Below are 22,725 nucleotides of genomic sequence, written 5' to 3' on the forward strand. Positions count from 1 at the left end.
GAGTGAGTTCCAGACTTTCCCAAAGGGTTTTCAGTCTAAGGTTCTATGTAAGCCCTCTTTTGTAAGGATTTAATATTGCTTTTGCTTAGGCCCTGGGAGCGGAGCCAGGCTATGACGGCGTGGGCAGGAGAGGAACTGATCTAAAATTGGAGCTTATTTTCATCTTACCTTTTATCCAAGTTACTTCTAGAATCCAATATTGACTCTACCAGGGCTCCCCTGCTTCCTCCTCTGATGAACTCTTTTTCTCAAGAGTAACAACAATGAAAACAATGAAAATTGAATCTTAGGTTAAATTACTTTCCAAAGGTTAAATTGTAGTAAATGATTGATCTAGAGCTGAATCTGGATCCCATGTCTTTTAGCCCTCTAAGAGGGCTAAATTATGAATTATGATCTACTGAATAGATGGAAAAGAACTGGTTTTCTCCCATATTTTTATTATTGAACACATAATGGAGCAACATTAAATAACATTTAATAAAAAAAAAACAAAACTCAGTCAAAATCCTGCTAAGTAAACATGTGAACTGAGAGATCAGAGTACCTCCACTCCTGACTGAGATTAATTTTCTTAGCAATGCCATAGACAGTTAACCTGCCCCAGACCTCACATTTGTTTTTACTCTTGGTCACTGTCAAAGACTTAAGTGCTTCTGACCATTTGTCCTTTCCCAGGCTCTCTATTCCCTTGACAAAGTATCAAATTGTCAGTTAAGATTCAGATGAATCAGAGATCTTAGCCGTCATTACTAAGCTTTAGTAATAATTGTAAGAATATGTCAATCAAAAGGTACAAGTGAGGTAGAGAGAGTCTGAAATATCCTGTGTGAACCCCCAGGTTGTTTCTTCCCTCACTGAACAGGTTCTCTCCAGCCCAGAGTAATGGTAAGATCTCTAACTGAGGCTTCCAGGTCACCTCACAAAGCAGGGGAAGTGTTTGGGTTATGAAACGTTTCTCTTTTATGCTGCCACATAGTTGTGTAGCTTATGTGACATTCTTCAGGGAGCCATGGGAGCAAAAGAAGACCTTTGCAGGTCAGACCAGTCTTAGAGCTCCCTCCCCCCACCCCCACTTTTATCTCCTCTTCTTTCAAAGATCTGGATTTGACCAGAGCTGCTAGCAACAACCAGATAATTAGAATTTTTTGCTGCTTTCCCTTCAACCTTGTAATTTCCATAAATTTCCTTAACCATTTCTCCTGAGTCTAGATCTGTTCCCCCAGATTCCACAGTACCTCTGTGATTTGCCTCACAACTTTCACCATTTGTACCAAGGATGGATAGGCAGCAACCCTGTCATCAGTTCATCATCATAATTTTCCATCCTCTCCTTTTTTCTTGCTAGAAAGTACCTAACCGCTGTGATTTGTGTGAGTCTGACATGACATTCCTGAATAACTCTGTGTTTTTCAACTCACTCACATTTACCACCCTCCCTTCCCAACTTTTTAACTGTGATAAGAATCCATTGCATTATTAAATCCTCTCATACTGAAACTTGTGAGTTAAGATATTAGATAGATCTGGCTTTCTCTTGGAGGAAGACATGGTTTTCCCTCTAGCCTGCAGGCGATGGTTGCTCATTCTTCCATATCCCATGTACCTCTGAATTTGGAGGTGGAACTGATGTCCTCATCATTCGTCACTGTCACTTCTTGAACAGTACTCCTCCAGTGTCATGGAAAAAGTTCTGCTCTTTGAGGTTTATACCACTTCCTACCCTTCCCTAATCATTATTCATCTACCAACCATCATTCACCCCCCTCATTTATTGTGGCATATGGGCCTCATCTCTTTTTGAAGTCTTGTTATCAGCCTGGATGTCTTCAGTATGACCCACCTGATATCAGGCCACCTGGTTTCCTGACAGTTTACTCATGGATTCTTTCAATACTTCATGCATGCACATGTGCATTTATTTGTGCATTTATTCAAAAAGATATTTTGGAGGGTGTCTGGGTGACTCAGTTGGTTAAACATCCAACTTCGGCTCAGGTCATGATCTCATGGTTTGTGAGTTTGAGCTCTGCATCGTGCTCTGTGCTGATAGCTCAGAGCCTGGAACCTGTTTCAGATTCTATGTCTCCCTTTCTCTCTGCCCCTCCCCCACTCACGTGTGTGTGTGTGTGTGTGTGTGTGTGTGTGTGTGTGTGTGTGTATACGCGCGCGCGCTCTCTCTCAAAAATAAATAAACATTAAAAAAAAAAAGTTTGAAAAAGATATTTTGGGGCACCTGCAGTGTAATGTGCCAATCTCATGCTAGAGTTGGAGGTACAGTGGTGAGAGAAAAAAAAACAAAACAGACATGGTCCTGTCATCCTAGGGCTTACAGTGTGGGGTGGTGTGGGGAAGACATTGAGCAGATGATCGCACAAAGAAATGTAATTTTATGTGTTATAATTGTTTTGAAGGAAAGGGGCAACAGGGCCCAAAGAGTGTGTAAGCGGAGAGACCTGACCTGGCATAGAGGCTTCTCTGAAGAAATGATGGCTGTATTGATATCTCATAAGAGGAGTTAACTGGGTAAAGAAGGGAGACGAGAGTTCCCACTAGAGAGTGCAGCATGCGCAAAGCCCAGTTAGGAGAGGGAGCATAGTCCATTTGAGGAATGAAAGAAGCCTGGTGAGTTGGAGCACGACAGAGGGAGAGCAATGATACAAGTTGGGGCCAGAAAGGTAGGCATGGTGTAGATCATACAGGATCTTCTTAGGTTATGTTAAGAATTCTGGTTATCAGGGGGCGCCTGGGTGGCGCAGTCGGTTGAGCGTCCGACTTCAGCCAGGTCACGATCTCGGGGTCCGTGAGTTCGAGCCCCACGTCAGGCTCTGGGCTGATGGCTCAGGCCTGGAGCCTGCTTCCGATTCTGTGTCTCCCCCTCTCTCTGCCCCTCCCCCGTTCATGCTCTGTCTCTCTCTGTCTCAAAAATAAATAAATAAAAAAAAAAAAACGTTAAAAAAAAAATTAAAAAAAAAAAAAAAAGAATTCTGGTTATCAGAGCACCTGGGTGGCTCAGTTGGTTGAGCATCCAACTCTAAATTTCAGTTCACGTCACGATCTCATGGTTTGTGGGTTCAAGCCCTGCATCCGGCTCTGCATTGATGGTGTCGAGCTTGGGATTCTCTCTCGCCCTCTCTCTCTGCTCCTGCCCTGCTCACACTCTCTCTTAAAATTAATAAACATCAAAAAAATTTTTTTTGGTTATCATTCTAAGAGCCTTGGAAAGCCATTGAAATTTCTGTTTATTTAAATTTTTAAAATTTATCTTTCAGAAGATATTACATGTACATTGTACAAATTCAAAAGGTAAAAAAGGGTATTTAGTCAACCGACAAGTCTCTCACTTCAGTCTTTGAGCTACCTCATTTCCCTACTAAAAGCAACCGTGCCAACTTCTTGACTATTCTTCCAAAAATAGTCTATGCAAATATATGCATAAACATTATATTCTTTCTCTCCCTACACCAATTGTAGCATACTATGCACACTGCTCTGAACTTTTCTTTTTCTACATAACGTACCCTAGATATCACTGCATATTAGTACTGTATAAAGTAGCTTTATTCATCCCCATAACTGCATGGATCGTCTTTAGTAACCAGTTCTTATTGAGAAGCTTATAAGTTATTTCCAATATTTTTTTCATTTCAAACAACACACAGTGAATATTTTTTTTTTTTTTTTTAACATTTATTTATTTTTGGGACAGAGAGAGACAGAGCATGAACGGGGGAGGGGCAGAGAGAAAGGGAGACACAGAATCGGAAGCAGGCTCCAGGCTCTGAGCCATCAGCCCAGAGCCTGACGCGGGGCTCGAACTCACGGACCGCGAGATCGTGACCTGGCTGAAGTCGGACGCCTAACCAACTGCGCCACCCAGGCGCCCCCACACAGTGAATATTTTTGATAGCATGTCACATGTGCGATAGTATACCTGTTCAGTTAATTCCAGGTTTAGCTACCTTTATTCTATAAAGGCTGAATTTCTTTCCTTCAGAGCACTTATGCTGGTTTGCAATCCTGTATTCATTATTATGTCTATTTAATCTAATTTAATCTTACATTCATTATTGTCTGTTTAATTGTGTCTTCCCCATAAATTATAATCTCCATCAAAGCAGTCCTAGCATGAGACAGATGCATTGTAATATTTGTTGAATGGATGAATGAATAAAGAAATAAAGATAATAGGTAGGTGGGAAGAAAACGTGCCTTTCTTAATTAAACCTTTGAGCTTATCTTTTACTAGACAGGAACAATTTGCATCTCTGTAAAAATCAAAATCATTTGTAACTTATCAGTCTTCTATAAATTAACATCTAAATTTAGGCTGTACTCATTAGTTAATAGTTCAAACAAAAGTACATTCTTTGGACCACGGGTTGGCAAACTTTCTTAAAGGGCCAGATAGTAAACATTGTAGGCTTTGTGAGTCTTAAGAAAAAACTCTATTGCAGCTAGTTAACTCTGCCATTGTGGAGCAAAAATAGCCATAGACATTTTATACGTAAATGAGTGTGACTATGTTCCAGTAAAACTTTATTTACAATAAATAGGCAGCAGCCAGAGTTACCCTTTGGGCCATAGTTTGCTACCCCTGGTTTATTGAATCAGTAGTGATACCCCTTCTTTCATTCCTGATATTGTTAATTTGTGACTGCTGTCTTTTTTTTTTTCTTTTTTTTCCTGTCATCAGTCTGACTAGAGCTTTATCAGTTTTGTTGATCTTCCAAACAACCAGATTTTGGTCTCATTGATTTTTTTTTTTTCTGTTTTTTATTTGTTTTCGTTTCATTGGTTATTCTTATCTTTAGCTTTTCTCTTCTCAGTTTATTTTGGGTATAATTTACCCTTCTAGCTTTTATGATGAAAGTGTAGATCATTGATTAAAAAAAAAATTTCTTTTTTTTTGTTTAAAGTTTGGCCTTTTTTTCTCTAGATCATTTGGAATGTGTATAATACATATGTACAAACAAACATAGATTTCTGCAACTTTTAAAATTTAAAGTATCATGGGACTCTTTCTGTTGCTGTATATAGATTCTACCTCATTGTTTTCAGTTGCTGCATAGCATTCTAGAGTAACTGTATCTGTGTTGATAGACATGTAGATTTTTCATATATTTCACCTGTACAAACTATGCTGTAATGAAATTGTCACATGTGAGAAGTTCTTCAGGATAGACGTGCACAGAGTATTTTTGTTACATGTGTAATTTATTGAATGTCTCCCCTTTGATGCTCAGAAGGAATTAACTCGATGTGAATTACCACACTAACTACAATTGGTGGCTCTGTCTTTGTTATGAATTTTCTTATGTTGTTTAAGGGCTGAACTTTGGGGAAAAGTCTTCCTACTTTCATTACATTCCTGAGGTTTTCCTCCATATAGATTCTCTGATGTTCAGCAAGGCCTGAGCTGTGTCTGAAAGCTTTCCCATATTTCTTGCAGTAATAGGCTTTTTGTTCAGTATGAATTCTCATATCCATGAAGTTCTTCATAAAGACTTTCACACAGTCATTACACCAGTAGACTTTCTTTTCACTGTGAGTTTTCTGATGTCCAGCAAAGGATATGTACCTGAAAGATTTTCCCCATTTATTTCAGTGATAGGGTTTCTCTCTTGTATGTATTCGTTGATGACTAATAAGGGTTGAGCTCTTCCTAAAGGCTTCTCCACATTCATTACACCAATGTGGTTTCTCACCAGTATTGATTTTCTGATGTGCCACACAGTTAAGTTATCCCTGAAAGCTTTTCATCGCATTTAAAAGGCTCTTCTCCACTATGCATTCTCATGATGAGTAAGGCCTGGGTTCTAAGCAAAGGCTTTTTCCACAGTCTTTTCATGTGTAGGGTTTCTGACTGGTATGAATTCTCTGATGACTTTAAAAGGATAAAGTTCATTTTGAAAGCTTTTCTACATTCATTGCATTTATGGGGTTTCTCTCTAGAATGGATTCTCTGACAACTGATAATTGTTGACTCCTTCTTGAGGATAAGGTTACTTGTTCATGTGAATTTTATGATGATTTAAAGGAAATGAGCTGGGGCACCTGATTCAGTCGGTTGAGCGTCCGACTTTTGATTTTGGCTCAGATCATGATCTCATGGTTCATGAGATCAAGCCCTGCCTCGGGCTCTATACTGACAGTGCAGAGCATGCTTCGGATTCTCTCTCTCCCTCTCTCTCGGCTCCTTCCCCACTTGTGCACCCTCTCTGTCTCAATAAACTTTAAAACAAAATCTTAAAGGAAATGAGATGAGTTGTTCATAAAGGCTATCCCATATTCTTTTTTTTTAACTTTATTTATTTATTTTGAGAGAGAGAGAGAACGTGAGTGGGGGAGGAGCAAAGAGGGGAGAGAGAGAATCCCAAGCAGGCTCTGCGCCGCCCACAGCGCAGAGCCCAATGTGGGTCTCAAACTCATGAACCACAAGATCATGACCTGAGCTGAAATCAAGAGTCGGATGCTTAATCAGACTGAGCCACCCAGGTGCCCCACTATCCCACATTCTTTACATTAATGGGTTATCTCACCTGTGTAACTTTTCTGGTGACTGATAACGGAAGAATTATATTTAAAGGCTTTCCCACATTACCGTGCCACTTCTCTTTGGAGCTTCTGTGCTTCCATTCCAGGCCTTTATCAATCATGACACTGTATGTTCACTCTTCTAGAGACGATCCTTCAGAAATGTTTTGCTTTAGGACTGATATCTTTGTTTCAAATCAGTACTCCTGGACTGTACAGGCACCTGGCAGAATTTTTCACACCTCCATCCAGGGCTCTACCCCTTGCTCCAGTGGGTGATTAATTTTGGTTTGAAAAAGAGAAGCCCCTTGGACACCAGATTCCCATAGTTTTCCAGCATCACATCCCTGTATGTATCCACTGAATGGCGTCCAGGTGTCTCTGTTCAGTGTGGGTAAAGGTCACAGCCACATGTGTAAATGTAGCTTGGGAGCCCTTTGTCTTCTTAGCTGCTCTTCAGAAAATCCTGATAAACCAATGGTTCTGGAGTCTAGAAGTCCAAAATCAAGGGTTGGTTCCTTCTGAGTCTCTGCATAGAGCCCTTCCTCAACTCTTCTTAGCTTCTAGTGGTCACTGCCAGTCATTGGTGTTCCTTGGTTTGTAGCTATATCTCTCCAGTCTCTGCCTCTGTCATCACATGGCCTTCTCCTTGTGTGTCTCTCTAGATTATCGACTTTAGACTTTTCTTATTTTCTAAATAAGCATTTAAAACTGTAAATGCTCCCTCTAAATGCTGCATTAACTGCATCTCATGAATTTTTATATGTTATGTTTTCATTTTCATTCAGTTCAAAATCTAATTTCCCTCATGTGATCTCAACCTACACTTGGGATAAATTAGTGGTCAGTCAAAGATGAAAAGGGACCATTATCCAGTTGTCGGGAGCTCTTTATCTGTGTAGCTTCCTCCTTTCTGGTTGTTTGTTCCAAAATTCTTGCTATCACAGTCACCTCAAACTCTGTTTCCTCAGTGCAGCAAGTCTGCCCTAGTCTGCTTGGGCTCTCTCCTTCCTTGTGCCACCATCTGGAGCATGATGCTGTACGAAAAGCCCTGGTGGTCACAGGGCTCACCTTGTTTGTTTCCTTTCTCTCTGGGATCACATACCTGTTGTTCATGGTCTAAAAACAATTGTTCCATATATTTTGTCTAGCGTTCTAGCTACTCATGGTGGGAGGGCAAGTCCTATGGCAGTTTCTCCTGCAGGAGCAAAAGTGGAGGTCACGGTACATATTAAAAATTAAATAAAATAGTGGCTTATAGAAAAGTGCAGGTTATTTCATCTGTGTGGACCTCTTCACTATGTTAAATATGAGAGAATTACTCTGGGAAGAATGAGGGAAAGTTGGTATAAAGGTGACTGACGGTGGTTACTGAGGTAACAATTTATTGATTTCAACACAGTCTGTGTACTTAGCTGTTAACCAAGATTCATACCATTGGTTACTGTGTGGGAAGGTGGATGAGGATATGAGGGGTATTTCTGTAGCTCTTGGTAGCTTCATTTTTTTCATAGTTGCTATTTCTTCATTTTTCTTAAGGAAGTTCTATTTTTTCTAGGTTTCTAAATTGCCTTGTCTGATGTTAGGTTCGTGCCAATGTCTGTCTCTTTTCTTTTAATGAACAATGGCAGATTGGCTTCCATAGCGCCTGCTCAGTCATCCAGAAGCTTGCCTTTATTTTCCTTATATCTCTCAGTTGACTGGTGTTCACATTTAGTCTGCTGGACGTTTTGTAAGTATTTCCTGGGAGTCAAGTTGGCTTTGGCGGATTCTTCTTCTTCTTTTTTTTTTTTAAGCTTATTTATTTATTTTGAGAGAGACAGAGACAAGCAGGGGAAGTGCAGAGAGAGAGAGGGAGAGAGAGAATCCCAAGCAGGCCCCACACCTTCAGCACGGAGCCCAGCATGGGGCTCGAACCCATGAACCGTAAAATCATGACCTGAGCTGAAACCAAGAGTCAGCTGCTTAACCGACTGAGCCACCCAGGTGCCCTGACTTTGGCTGATTATTCCATTGTTGCTCTGGTTAGTCATAGCCCTTTTTCAGTTATGTGTATGTGCAGACATGATTATCCATCTCTTCAGTGTTTTGGTTCTACTGCATATTTTCTGTGCGTAATTTCAAGATATTTTATGTTCTAACCCCAGAGCCAGAGCTAGGGTGAAGAAAGAGACACATAAGGCACAAAATTGAAGGAGGTGCTCACTCTCAAGGTTGGGTAAGCCAACTCTGTACTTACATGACTCTGAGAATATATTCCTTCTTAAGTTTTGTGCCTGAGGCATCGATCTTGCCTCACCCTGGTTCTGGCCCTGTATAACCCTGACCATAGTTGGGTACAGATACCTATATAACTAAGACCTTAAAATGAGCTCTGTATAATAGCTTTCATTTAGAACATGCTTTGACTTTACTTCATCTAATAAAACAGAAGTGAGGTAATATTTCACGAGAATTAATGCCATGCCTAAAGTAATTCAGTAGCCCAAAAGTTTATCCATAAGCAACAGTAACCAGAATTTTGAACCATGTTATTTATGTTAACCACACTAGGTCACTGTTGTACTTCTGTTCCTTTGTTTCTTATCATGACATGGCTTGTCAGTAGGAAGTTCATTCTAGCAGAATACCTCTCATGATTAAACTTTTTGGTAATCTGACTACTGATCAGCTCTGGTTGATACCATGATATGCAAAACCACCTGACTCTGGCAAACAGTTGGTTAGAAAATGGATGAACCTGTAACCTGTTGGAGGTGAAGAATACTCCGTTTGTGTTGCTGCCAGTTCAGTGGGTGGGGGTGGGGGTGGGGGGACTATTCCATCCTGTTCCACTACCTGTTCTTCTGGTCCCATAGTGCTTGCACTGTCCCTGAGAAAGGCCAGGACATGAGTGGAAGGTCAAGTGGTGGGACTCTGCCCCTTCCACCCCTCCATACACTTCCACCAGAATAGCTATTTTGTTTGTCTTGCTTTTTTTCATGAACTGGAATTCTGTATGAAAGGTCTATGTGGAAGGGACTCATTGAGAAGGGGAACCACCGATGAATGTGGAACAGTACTTCTATAAGCTAAAGTATCCTGAGCCAAAAAACACTCTATTTTGCTTCTTCTGTTCCACTTACTAGACAGCTTTCCCACCTTCTTAAAAACCAGTATTCAAAATAGCCTTAAATGTTGGTGTTCGGGGCACTTTACAGATCAGTAGTGTGTTTTTATTACCTCTTAAAATGTTTTCATTCCTTGTTTTTAGATGCCAGTGAGAGCAGGTGCCAGCATGAGAAGACAGAATTTGGAGTTGGCCTGAGATCTGGGGGAGAAAATCACCTCCGGCTTCTTGAAGGAACCCCCTCTCTGCAGTTGTGTTGGGCTGCTTGCTGCCAGGATTCTGCCTGCCATGCCTTTTGGTGGTTAGAAGGGATGTGCATTCAGGCAGACTGCAGCAGGCCCCGGAGCTGCCAGACTTTCAGGACAGACTCTTCCAATTCCATGCTGGTGTTTTTTAAAAAATTCCAAACTGCAGATGGTTTGGGCTATCCACCTGAAGAAGATGAACCACATATTCTGGGGCTAGGTTGGAGCAGGGTATCTTGGAGGAGACAGAATCCACCCAGAGCTCCACTCAGACCCACTGTATCTTCTAGTGACCAGCAGAGCTTAATCAGGAAGCTTCGGAAGAGAGATAGTCCCAGTGAAGAAGTAGCTACACATACAGTGACACAGCATTCTGAAATGAATGACTCCAAGGAAGTAGGTGATCTGAACACCAGTGGTTCTGCAGAGGTAAGCATATTGTGAATAAGGAGCAGAGAAACTGTTAAACCTGCTTTCACATTTGGCACACATGAGCAGTGAAACTGGTGCTTGTGGGAAGCACTCTATGCTGAGGAATATATGTATAAAGCTGCTTGGTGTCATCTTTGTGGGTGCAGCCCAGATGTTACAAGCATAGTTGGACCTTAGAGATGTTCACTGCATTACAAGTCTGACCATTGTTTTGGTAACAGCAGAAATCTGCTCATTATCTAGTCTAAGCTGGTTCTTGGCTACAGGTAAGTGCAGTTGTGTGGTGTCCGTTTTCACCAACAATTCTGCAGTATTTGCTGCCAGGTTGCAAAACACTTGATTGACATGGTTGCATTCAAGCTGTCCTCCCTCTTCCCCATCTCCCACGTACAAATACATTTCCTTATGGGGTAGTTTCTATTCCAGTCTGAAGTGCCATTCCTGGCACCACAGACTAAGACCCGACTTACTGAGCTGGGGAGCCAGAGCTGGCCATTAGCCAAGAGGTTTCTGGGGTGACTTCTTACCAAGCTTTGTATGCCAAGGGAGATACCACCAGTAGAGTTTATTCTGCTTGTTATGTTTCTTCATTGTTGATCTTCCTGGGCAAATGATTAAAAGGAATGACTCACTCTGTGCTCAGCCTCCCTTGATTGCTGTGACTTATTTTTGTATTTGTTTTGTCCTAGTTGTTTCTACCAAGTTGAAGCCAGAGTGGGGAAGCTACTACATGCCAGGCACTATGTGTGCTAATCGTCGTACAATGTCATTTTGTTTGATTTTCATAACAATATTCCCAAATTGGTATTATTAGCCCTGTTTTACCAGTGAGGAAACTGGGGCCCAAAGAGGTTAAACAGTTTGATTGTGTAGCTAATGAATAACAAACCTAGGATTGGAATGCAGATTTAATATTAGGAAAAAACCTTTCAGTGCAATATTAGAGATACAGTCTTAGGGTTAATATGCCCCGTAAACATTAGACATCTGTTGTTAATGTCAGATACTTTACTAAGCACTAGAGATAGAAAGTGAGCAAGATGTGGTCCGTGCCCTCAGGGAGTTTACAGTGTAGTGGAGACTCAGACACAAAGGTTGGGTATTTATAATAGTGTGTAACTATTGCATTAGTAGAGTTACATATACAATACAGTAGGAACAGAAAAGAGGAAGTGATTCATTTGAACAGGCAGGTGGTATGTATATGCAGGGAAGACTTCACAGAAATGTTTAATTTATTATTATTTTTAATTAAAAACATTTTTTGTTATTTTTGAGAGAGAGAGCACGTGCGCGTGCACACGAGTGGGGGAGGGGCAGAGAGAGAGGGAGACACAGAATCTGAAGCAGGCTCCAGGCTCTGAGCTGTCTGTACAAAGCCCGACTTGGGGCTTAAACCCATGAACTGTGAGATCATTTCCTGAGCTGAAGTTGGACGCTTAACTGACTGAGCCACTCAGGTGCCCCAGAAATGTTTATTTTATTTCTTTTTTCTCTTTAAGCATTTATTACCTACACTAGATTATAATCCTCTTTTTAAAAATGTTAATTCCGGTGTGGTTAACATACAGTGTTATAGTAGTTTCAGGTGTACAATATAGTGATTCAACAGTTCCATATATTATCCAGTGCTCATCAAGATAAGTATACTCTTAATCCTGCTCACCTATTTCACCTATGCCCCCCACCCACCTCCCCTCTGGTAACCATCTTTAGTATATTTCTTGAAGGATGTGTAGGATTTCACTGGGGACAGAGGCACAGTGCATGCAAAGGCTCAGTCATTTGGCAAATACTTTTTGCACATTTCCTGTGTGCAAGGTATTATACTAAGCTAGGCACTGGGGATATTATAGTAAGTGAGATAGACAGGATTTCTCCCCCAACAGAGCTTATGCTCTGGCAAGGAAAACAGACATTATGTTTATAATACTTAAATAATTATAAGCTTAATATGGGTTTAAGAGGATAAGTGCAGAGTGCTGGAAGAGCATCTAACAGGGACCTAATTGAGACTAAGGGATATGGTTAGGTACTTTAAGTAAAGAAAGTTTAAGTTGAGACTTGATGTAGAAGGAGTTTGGAAAAGAAGCAAAGTATTTGAGGCAGAGAGCTAACAATTTCAAAGTTTGTTAGGTGCCCTAGAGCGTGGCAAGATCAAGAAGTTGAGAGAGGCTGGTCTTGTTCAACGTAGAAAGCCAAAGGTGAAAAAGGAGGGTTGTGAGCTGTGGAGAGCCTTAAGGCCTTCTTAAGATTTTGGTCTTTATCTTCAGGTCAGTGAGAAGTCATTAAAGAATTTTAAGTAGGGGAGGGGCGCCTGGGTGGCTCAGTCGGTTAAGCGGCCAACTTAGGCTTACGTCATGATCTCACAGTTCGTGAGTTCAGGCCCCGCATTGGGCTCTGTGCTGACAGCTCAGAGCCTAGAGCCTGCTTCGGATTCTGTGTCTCCCTCTCTCTCTGCTCCTCTTCTGCTCATGCTCATGCTCTCTCTCTCTCTCTCAAAAATAAATAAACATTAAGAAAAATTTAAGGAATTTTAAGTAGGGGATAACTTGATCAGATGTGTTGCTGTGTAGTGAATAGATTGGAGAGAGGCAAGAATGTACTTGGAGCAAGCAATATCATAGGCTCTTCAAGGCAAGGGAACCATTGTACTAGAGAAAGGTTGAAAATACAGGAAAGGGAATAAACAACAAATAATTCCATAAAGCGGTGGTTCACAAACCTTAGCATACATCAGAATCACCTGGAGGCCTTGTTGAAAACAGTTTGGCCCTGATTCCAGAGTTTCTGATTTAGTAGGTCTAGAGTGAGGCCTGAGAATTTGCATTTGTGACAAGTTCTGGAGAGGCCAATGCTGCTGGTCTGAGAAACGCACATTGAGAACTAGTGTTTTACAGGGTGAGTGCGTTTGAATCCTGAGCACAGAGGACCAAGATTAGCCTTAAGCAGGAGGAGATATCTCCTTCATGATGATAGGAAGGAAGAAATAGGTGAATATAGGTGTAGCAAAGGTGGGTTTGTAGGTTCAATAGAAGGAAATTGTGGTAGTTCTAATCTCATGCCTGTTTTTCTGAAGTGGGGTAGATTATTTGCTGAGAGTAGAAGCAGAGGTAGGTGGAATGGGCATAGGTAGGTAGTAGGCAGGAAAATCAGAGGTTTGGAGAGAGTGGTAAAGGTCTGAAACAGCCATTAGGAAGGCTGGGAGAAGGCCAAGCAGTAAGGAAATAGACTACTGGTAGCACTGAACACGGAGACTACAAATTTATAACAGTGGTACTGACGTCTGCAGGTGTGTGAGTCTCCTCAGCAGCTCTCAGCAACCCTGTCAAGAAAAAGCAGTTTGATAGGTTGATTTACCCAAGATTGGAACTTTGCCAATCTTGCATAGAAGGAAATAGGGATGTGGAAGTCGAGGTTATTGTCAAGAGAGTGGATTAGGAAGATAGAAAAAGAGGCAAATAAATATAAGAGGGGCTAACTGACAGAGATATGATAGAGGAGTTTGGCATTTAGAGTTTTCCATGATGAGAGACAGACACAGGAGGCACAACTAAGTGTGTGTCCTGTAAAACTGGAGGTAGTCATCAGAGGATGGCATATATTTGTAAGATTATTTATTTTGGGGGGGGGGGAGGGAACAAGCAGGAGATGGACAGAGAGAGAGAGAAAATCCCAAGCAGGTGCCATGCTCATCGCAGAGCCCAATGCAGGGCTTGATCCCAACTCGGGGCTTGATCCCATGACTATGAGATCATGACCTGCGCCGAAATTGAGTTGGCCGTTTAACTGACTGAGCCACCCAAGTACCCCAAGGATGGGATATTTGAATCTAAGTTATTGGAGGTGGAGAAGTTCTGACAACTACAATATCTAGGGTATAGTTGTGGAAGAGAGTTGCTGGGGTAGAGTAGACAAGGAGCTCAAAGAACTCAGGAAGCCCAAAATACATGTTACATGAGTTATCCATATAGACACTGAGATAGACTTTTATGATGATGATGATGATGATGATGATAGCAATAGCTACTGTTTCCTGAGTGAGCACTTACTGTGTACCAGATACCATTCTGAACCCTTGATGTATTTTTAACTCTTTTAATCCATACAACAACTCCTATGAAGTACTATTAGCCATCTCTATTTTATAAACGAGGAAACTCAGGAAGAGAGAGGTTAAGGAACATGGTCAAGGCAATATAGCTTGTATATGGTAATACCAGGATTTGAACCCAGGCACTCTGATTCTATCCAGAGTCTGTCCTCTTAACCCTGTTACTGTTTAGGCAGTAAAGAGGAATTTCGAGAGCCAGATGTCAAAGCCCTCAGAAAAACAGAAGGAGTAGTGAGGCATTTGGGAGAGGACAGTATGGTAAGGGTTGAATTGCAGCAAGATGGCAGAGGAGAGAGGTTTTACAAAAAAGGTAGAAGAGTAATGGTCTGCAAAGGGCATTGGGAAGGGGAGCAAATAAAATACTAACCTGCCTTCAGTTGTGACATATGGGAGAGTAAGGAGCCCTCATATTGCAGAGATACATGGGAAATAGTATCCTTAGGGAAGGGCATGCTCACAGTTAAGAATAGGTGCTCAAGGACCCTTTTATGGGCATGTGACCTGTGCAGTTGTACAAGTCCACACACTTAGGCTCTGTTCTCAGTTTGATGCATAGCTGTCATTGTCTTGAAATTCTTAATAGTTTTTCAATAAGGGACCCCACATTTTCATTTTGCACTGTATCCTGCGTATTATGTAGTATGTCCTGCAGGAGGTATAGGGAATAACACATGAAATGATGAGCTTCTAGGTGATTTTTGATCATGGAATAGAAATTCTACGTGATTACATGGAATTTTTGGTAGAAAGAAAAGGAAGTTAGGTCTCACAGGAGAGGAAGTGTAGGTAATTTAGGGAAAACAGTGTGGTATAGTAAATGTTTAACAACTGGGTCCCTCCCTCCCCTCAAAGCCCCCAAAACAAGCCCTGAGTTGTAGATGTTGTCAGTTTCCATGGTGTAAATACAGCCACCATGACCATTTTGGAACTTCCAACATGAGTTGGGAGAGATGTGCACAGTCAGGTCAGATGAGCCAGCTCCAGCACACTTCCGATAACTGTGGTCAGTAAAATGAGAAGTAGACCAATAAAACAAGAAATACGGTAGATGTAGGCCTGGCAGTGTCCTGGAAGAGGGTAAAAACTCAAATTTGGGCCTTAGAGAATTCAGGTGTACCTTGGAAGGAAGATCCTGGGGTTGTGTTGCTGGGGAGTACTTTTTCTTCTTGTTTGCCTGCAGTGGACAGTAGCAATAAATTGCTGCTAAGGAATGGGATCTGGAGCTTTAGGGTCTAAAACAGAGAGTGGGTGGACATGGGGGGGAGGAATATTGAACTTGAACTATGAGCCGCAAGAGTAGGAGGGGGCCTTTGTGCAATGTTGCACAGAGGCATTTATATAGGTTGGCATCACTTGCTGAGAACTGTAAGCATTGTAAAATAATAGGGCAAAGTGAAGTCTTCAGTTCCAGACATTATGTTTGACCTTATATGCCATTCGTAGGAGCTTGAGGCCTTGGATAGTTCTGGAAGGGTGGTAGAATCACCTTGCGCGTTCAGAATAGTTAACTGGTAGGCATTTCTTTTAGGAGAGTACTTGCAGCTCAAACTTGTGCTTAATGCACTGGGGAAAGGGAAGGAAGTGTATACGCTGCAGATCTTCTCCTTCTAATTAGGGATGGCTGGCTAGCAGTACTAGTTTCTAGTTTGTACTGTTGGCATTAAGGTAGGTCAAGCAACTCTGCATCCAAAGTGGTAAGAAATTGTATCATAAATTGCTCTCGTCTTGCCTGAAATGCCTGCAGAGCTGTGAAGGCATTGGGTTGTTAGTAGCATTCTTCATTCTTTTGGAGACATACAAATATTGTATCTAAGAGCCGGTATTGTGGACCTTTTGCAGTTCCAAAAATGGAAAGGAATGTCACCAATTTATTCCCCTTTATCACCTTAAAGAAGGAGAGGCTTGTACTGCTTGGTTTAAGTGCTGTGTCCTTTCTGTGCGGTGAATTGTCTCTGAATTGTCAGCAGGAGGAGAATGAAGGCTTATTGCAGTTCAGCCACTGGCAGTTAATTGCTGCCAGGCCTGCTTTGTGAAACGAGGAGAGGAATGTTCTCTGAGCCCAGGAAATGAAGGTACAGTTAGGTATCCCCACATGGAAGGTTTGGCTTTAGGAAAACTGAGGCGCCCCTTTCTCTGCCACCACCATCATTTCATCCCCGGTAAGCCAGTGCCTTTCTGTGGGACAAATATCTGAGAGGATAAATGAGTCAAGCCTTTGGGCACCTCTCTGCTGCCGTTTTTACTGAGGAAAATTCTTGTGCTGACTCTACATCTTACCAGCAGATAGAGGTGTGGGGTGTGGGCAGCGACAGAGAAGAGCCTTGCATAACCGAGTACGAAACCCGGCCGTTCTGTCTCCCTTTGTCCCATGTTTTGGTTTGGTTTGGTTTGGTTTGGTTTTCAGGGTTTTTTGCTTGATCACTTTGTTTTGATTTTTATTTACTTTTTATTTTTTTGTTAAATTTTTTTAAATGTTTACTTATTTTTGAGAGAGAGAGAGAGAGAGAAAGAGACCAAGTGTGAGCAGGGGGAGGGACAGAGAGAGAGAGGGAACACAGAATCTGAAACAGGCTCCAGGTTCTGAGCTGTCAGCACAGAGCCCAGTGTGGGGCTTGAGCTCACTATCTGTGAAATTGTGACCTGAGCCAAAGTCAGACATTTAACTGACTGAGCCAACAAGGTGCCCCAACTTCTTTATGATTTAAAAAAAATCTCTCCTGGGGTGCCTGGGTGGCTCAGTGGGTTAGGTGGCCAACTTCGGCTCAGGTCATGATCTCACAGTCTGTGAGTCCGTGAGTTTGAGCCCCGCGTCAGGCTCTGTGCTGACAGCTCAGAGCCTGGAGCCTGCTTCGAGTTCTGTATCTCCCTCTCTGCACCTCCCCACTCGCACTCTGTCTCTCTCTCTCTCAAAAATAAATAAACATTAAAAAAATAAAAACTAAAAAATCTTCCCTATAATCCTTTAGGGTTGTGAAATTTTTGCCAAGGGTTCATTTATTCTTCTGGCGATTATTTCCTGACATATTTGGAATTCCTAAGGGCCAGGCCTAGTTTCCCTCAGATTCTCATTCTCTGTTATCTGGGCAGCGGACAGGCCAATAACTTTTACCAAAAATTGTTTAGCCTCAGGCCCCCTTCCAGCCCCCTGGCCTGGATAAGTTGTATGACTTTGCTACCCCTCAGTGACCAAGGCCCTTCTAGTACTGTCTGGGTGCACACATATGCACTAAATGCCCCCTCCCCCACCACCATGCTAACCTTACATTACTGGCTTATTGCATTGAAAGAAAAACTGGGTAGCCTGTGCCCTTGTTGTGTGTTGGTGTGCAGAAATCCCTGCAACTGTACTGTTCTTTTCTCAAAAGTATTAGTGCCTGAACTAGAATACCCTTTCCTTTTTCCTCCCCTCCCCCCTTAACTGCTCCCTTTCTCCTCTCATCTCCTAAATTTTCTGGTTCTTTCATCAGCTTATCTTTTTTTTTTTTTTTTTTTTTTATATCTATTTCACTATATGAAGTGAATTTAAAAATGTATTTGTTGGGGGCGCCTGGGTGGCGCAGTCGGTTAAGCGTCCGACTTCAGCCAGGTCACGATCTCGCGGTCCGTGAGTTCGAGCCCCGCGTCGGGCTCTGGGCTGATGGCTCAGAGCCTGGAGCCTGTTTCCGATTCTGTGTCTCCCTCTCTCTCTGCCCCTCACCTGTTCATGCTCTGTCTCTCTCTGTCCCAAAAATAAATAAACGTTGAAAAAAAAAATTAAAAAAAAATGTGTTTGTTGGCTACTTTAAGGTTTTTTTTTTTTTTTTTTTTTTTAAGTAATCTCTATACCCAACATGAGGCTTGAACCTACAACCCTGAGATCAAGAGTCACACACTCCACTGACTGATCCAGCCAGGTGCCCCTGTTGGCTACTTTGCTAAGTTAACTTAGGATGCAGGCAGTGGTGAAGGTTTGGGTGTGGATGGGTTAATAGAGCGTTGCTAATTGGCACACCTTGAGCCTTGGGAAGAAAGTCTCAAAACCAGCCATCTCTTAGCCAACACCCTTATCATCCCTCTCCCTTTCTCTCTTCATGGTGGTCTTAGTTTCTCCAAGGAGACTATGAGAAGACATAACTTTGTAACTAACTGCTGCAAAAATAAACCCTGCCCTGTTCTCTAGCCTCAGCTTTAGTTGCTGAGAACTGGGTTGGTATGTCTTTAAACCCCACTGGCTTTGCTATTGTAGGAAGACTGTCTTCTAGTAGGATTTTTTGTTGATGACAATGATAGTTTTTGTTTTATTTTAATACAGTTGTGTCTCAAATCAAAATGTGTTGAAAGTTCAATTTCTATGAACCATTCGTTCTTTTTTATTAAGTAGTCACCAGGGTGGCATGCGTATTACCAAGGAGGGCCCCCTACTTGGACTGTGATGATATGGCCTGGATAAGTGTGAACATCCTGTGTGGGTTCTGCAGGCTCCTGATACTCAAAACCAAACAGCTCATGGTGGAAGTTTTTCGGGTCGTCTGGAATTATGATATTAATCACTGGGCTGGCTTGTTTGATGAGGGGAAGGCAGTCCCAACTAGACCTGGGGAGAAAGCAGAAGGAAGAAGTGGGAGAAGGAGTGAGAGAGAAATGGCGAAAGAGAATGTGAATAGAAGCCTCTCATCATTCTGAATAAAGCTTCTTTGAAGATGAAATAGGTGTATGCACCTGGGGCATGATTATATGACTTACGGTTAGTTCAGAATTAGGTTGGTTTTTATTTCTGTCAAGTGCCAGAAAAAAATTGCCTAAGGAAATTTCACCCAAATCTCGACCCTATATCATCCTCTACAAATTTTTAGTATTACTTCATAGTTTCTGAAGTAAAATGATTTGCTTCATATCTCCTCTTCCTGCTTTTTAAAAATTTAATAATAATAAATAATAAACAAATTCTTTAAAAATAAAAATCTGCCTGCCTTGCTTAAAAGGATTTATACTCTTCTATTTCTGGGAATCTGTTCTAAAGCAGCAATTCCTAAATAAAGAAAGAGCTTCATACACAATGATAAGATGCTATTTAATTAAAAAATGGAAGCAGTCTGTCTAATAAGGGGAAAGTTGAAGTTGTTCAGCCATTAAAAATATATTTTTGATTAGGGGTGCCTGGGTGGCTCAGTTGGTTAAGCGTCTGACTTCGGCTCAGGTCATGATCTCACGGTTTGTGAGTTCGAGCCCCGCGTTGGGCTCTGTGCTGACAGCTCAGAGCCTGGAGCCTGCCTCAGATTCTGTGTCTCCCTCTCTCTCTGCCCCTCCCCTGCTCATGCTCTGTCTCTCTCTGTCTCAAAAATAAATAAAAACATTAAAAAAAATTAAAATATATATATATTTTTGGTTATATGAATAGCTTTTCTCAACTTCCTCTGCTTTCCACTTCAGCCACACAGAATGCTTGCTCTTCTGTGGATACCATACTTTTTTTTTTTTATAGTTTAAGGAATTTTTATTTATTTTAACTTTTTATTTTTTTATATATTTTTTTAATTTTATTTTTTTAATTTACATCCAAATTAGCATATAGTGCAACAGTGATTTCAGGAGTAGATTCCTTATCTGCCCCTTACCCATTTAGCCCATCCCCCATCCCACAATTCCTCCAGTAACCCTCTGTTTGTTCTCCATATTTAAAAGTCTCTTATGTTTTGTCCCCCTCCCTGGTTTTATATTATTTTTGCTTCCCTTCCCTTATATTCATCTGTTCTGTGTCTTAAAGTCCTCATATGAGTGAAGTCATGATATTTGTCTTTCTCTGATTAATCTCACTTATCCTAATACCCTCTAGTTCCATCCATGTAGTTTCAAATGGCAAGATTTCACTGTTTTTGATTGCTGAGTAATACTCCATTGTATATATATACCACATCTTCCTTATCCATTCATCCATCGATGGACATTTGGGCTCTTTTCATACTTTGGCTATTGTCTATAGTGCTGCTATAAACTTTGGGGTGCGTGTGCCCCTTCGAAACCGCACTCCTGTGTCCTTAGGATAAATACCTAGCAGTGCAATTGCTGCGTCATAGGATAGTTCTATTTTTAATTTTTTGAGGAACCTCCATACTGTTTTCCAGAGTGGCTGCACCAGTTTGCATTCCCACCAGAAGTGCAAAAGAGTTCCCCTTTCTCCACATCCTCACCAACATCTGTTGTTGCCTGAGTTGTTAATGTTAGCCGTTCGGACAGGTGTGAGGTGGTATCTCATTGTGGTTTCGATTTGTATTTCCCTGATGATGAGTGATGTTGAGCATTTTTTCATGTGTTGGTTGGCCATCTGGATGTCTTCTTTGGAGAAGTGTCTATTCATGTCTTTGCCCATTTCTTCACTGGATTATTTGTTTTTTGGGTGTTGAGCTTGATAAGTTCTTTATAGATTTTGGATACTAACCCTTTATCTGATATGTCGTTTGCAAATATCTTCTCCCATTCTGTTGGTTGCCTTTTAGCTTTGCTGATTGTTTCCTTTGCTGTGCAGAAGCTTTTTATTTTGATGAGGTAGGTCCCAATAGTTCATTTTTGCTTTTGTTTCCCTTGCCTCCGGAGACATGTTGAGTAAGAAGTTGCTGCGGCCAAGGTCAAAGAGGTTTTTGCCTGCTTTCTCCTTGAGGATTTTGATGGCTTCCTGTCTTACATTTAGGTCTTTCTTCCATTTTGAGTTTATTTTTGTGTATGGTGTAAGAAAGTGGTCCAGGTTCATTTTTCTGCATGCCGCTGTCCAGTTTTCCCAGCCCCACTTGCTGAAGAGACTGTCTATTCCATTGGCTCTTCTTTCCTGCTTAGTCAAAGATTAGTTGGCTGTACATTTGTGAGTCCATTTCTATTCTGTTCCATTGATCTGAGTGTCCGTTTTTGTTCCATATGAATACCATACTTTTAAAAAACAGCTTTCTTGAAGTGTAATTGACATAAACTGTATGTACATGTTTAAAGTGTATAATTTGTTTTAACAAAAATATACCTATAAAACCATCCCCACAAAAAAGGTAATGAACATATCCGTTACGCCCCAAAGTTTCCTCCTGTCCCTTTATAATCTGTCCTTCCTTCTCCCTCCCTTACCCCAGGGCAACCACTGATCTGCTTTAGGTTATTATAGATTTTCCAGAATTTTTATATAAATGGAATCATACATTATGTACTCTTTTTAACGACTTTATTGAGGATGCCATAAAACTCACTCCTTGTAAGCATACAGTTTTGTGATTTTATTAAGCATAGAGTTGTGCATTATCACCACCATCCAGTTTAACATTTCTGTCACCCCAAAAACTTCCCTTGTGCCATCCCCACTCCCACTCTTAGCCCCAGGCATCCACTAATCTCTTTAAATTTGCCTTGTCTGGACTTTTCATATAAATGAACCATGCAATATGTAGTCTTTTGAGTCTGGCTTCTTTCACTTAGCATCATGTTTTGATGTTCATCCTTGTTGTAGTATGTGTCACATCCTACATAGTGTGTAGTTGGTTCCCTTTAATTGCTAAATAGTGTTCCACTGTATGGATACATCATTTGTTTATCTGTTCACCTGTTGATGGACATTTGAATTGTTTCTAGATTTTTGGGTGCAGATAAGGCTGTTAGGAAATTTGTGTAAAAGTCTTTGTATGGGGATATACTTTGATTTCTCTTGGATAAATACCTGGGAGTGGAATAGCTGCATCATATCGTAGGTATATATTTAATATTATAAGAAACCGCCAAACTTTTTCCAAGCAGTTGTACCATTTTACATTCCCATTTGTAATGTATGAAAGTTCTAGGTGTTCCACCTTCTCACTAAACTTTGTATGGTTAGACATTGTAATAGGTGTGTTAATAGTATCTCATTGTGGCTTTTCTTTGCATTTTCTTCATGACTGATGGTGTTGAACATCTTTTCATGTACTTATTTGCCATTTATATATTTTTTGGTAACGTGTTTATAGTTTTCCCCATTTTAAAAATTGGGTTGTCCTCTTACATACATATTCTGCATATATGTCGTTTATTAGAAATTTGATTTGTAAATATTCTCTCAATCTGTGGCTTGTATTTTCATTCTCTTAGCAGTGTCTTTTGAAGAGCAGATATTAATTTTGATTATGTCTAGTTTGTCAGTTTTTTAAATTTATGGATCATGCTTTTGGTATTGTGTTTTAGAAAGATTTTATCCTAACTTGAGAAAGCTTTATAGTTTTAAGTTTTTAAGTTCAGGTCTAGAATGTTTTTGTGCATGGTAGGAGCTGTGGATGGAAGGGTTTTGTTTTGTTTTGTTTTTT

General features: G+C 41.0%; 1 protein-coding gene across 3 annotated transcripts in view; it reads left to right on the forward strand.

The window, feature by feature from the left end:
* KIAA0319L (KIAA0319 like) overlaps window positions 1-22,725 on the forward strand; it is a 95,395-nt gene that overhangs the window by 20,653 nt on the left and 52,017 nt on the right. For all 3 annotated transcript variants that reach the window (XM_047869062.1, XM_047869061.1, XM_047869063.1), the window contains exon 3: window positions 9,791-10,320. In XM_047869062.1, coding sequence (XP_047725018.1) covers window positions 9,791-10,320 — 530 coding nt within the window. The remainder of the gene's footprint in view (window positions 1-9,790; window positions 10,321-22,725) is intronic.

Source organism: Prionailurus viverrinus, chromosome C1, assembly GCF_022837055.1.
Source record: "Prionailurus viverrinus isolate Anna chromosome C1, UM_Priviv_1.0, whole genome shotgun sequence".
Classification (NCBI taxonomy): domain Eukaryota; kingdom Metazoa; phylum Chordata; class Mammalia; order Carnivora; family Felidae; genus Prionailurus; species Prionailurus viverrinus.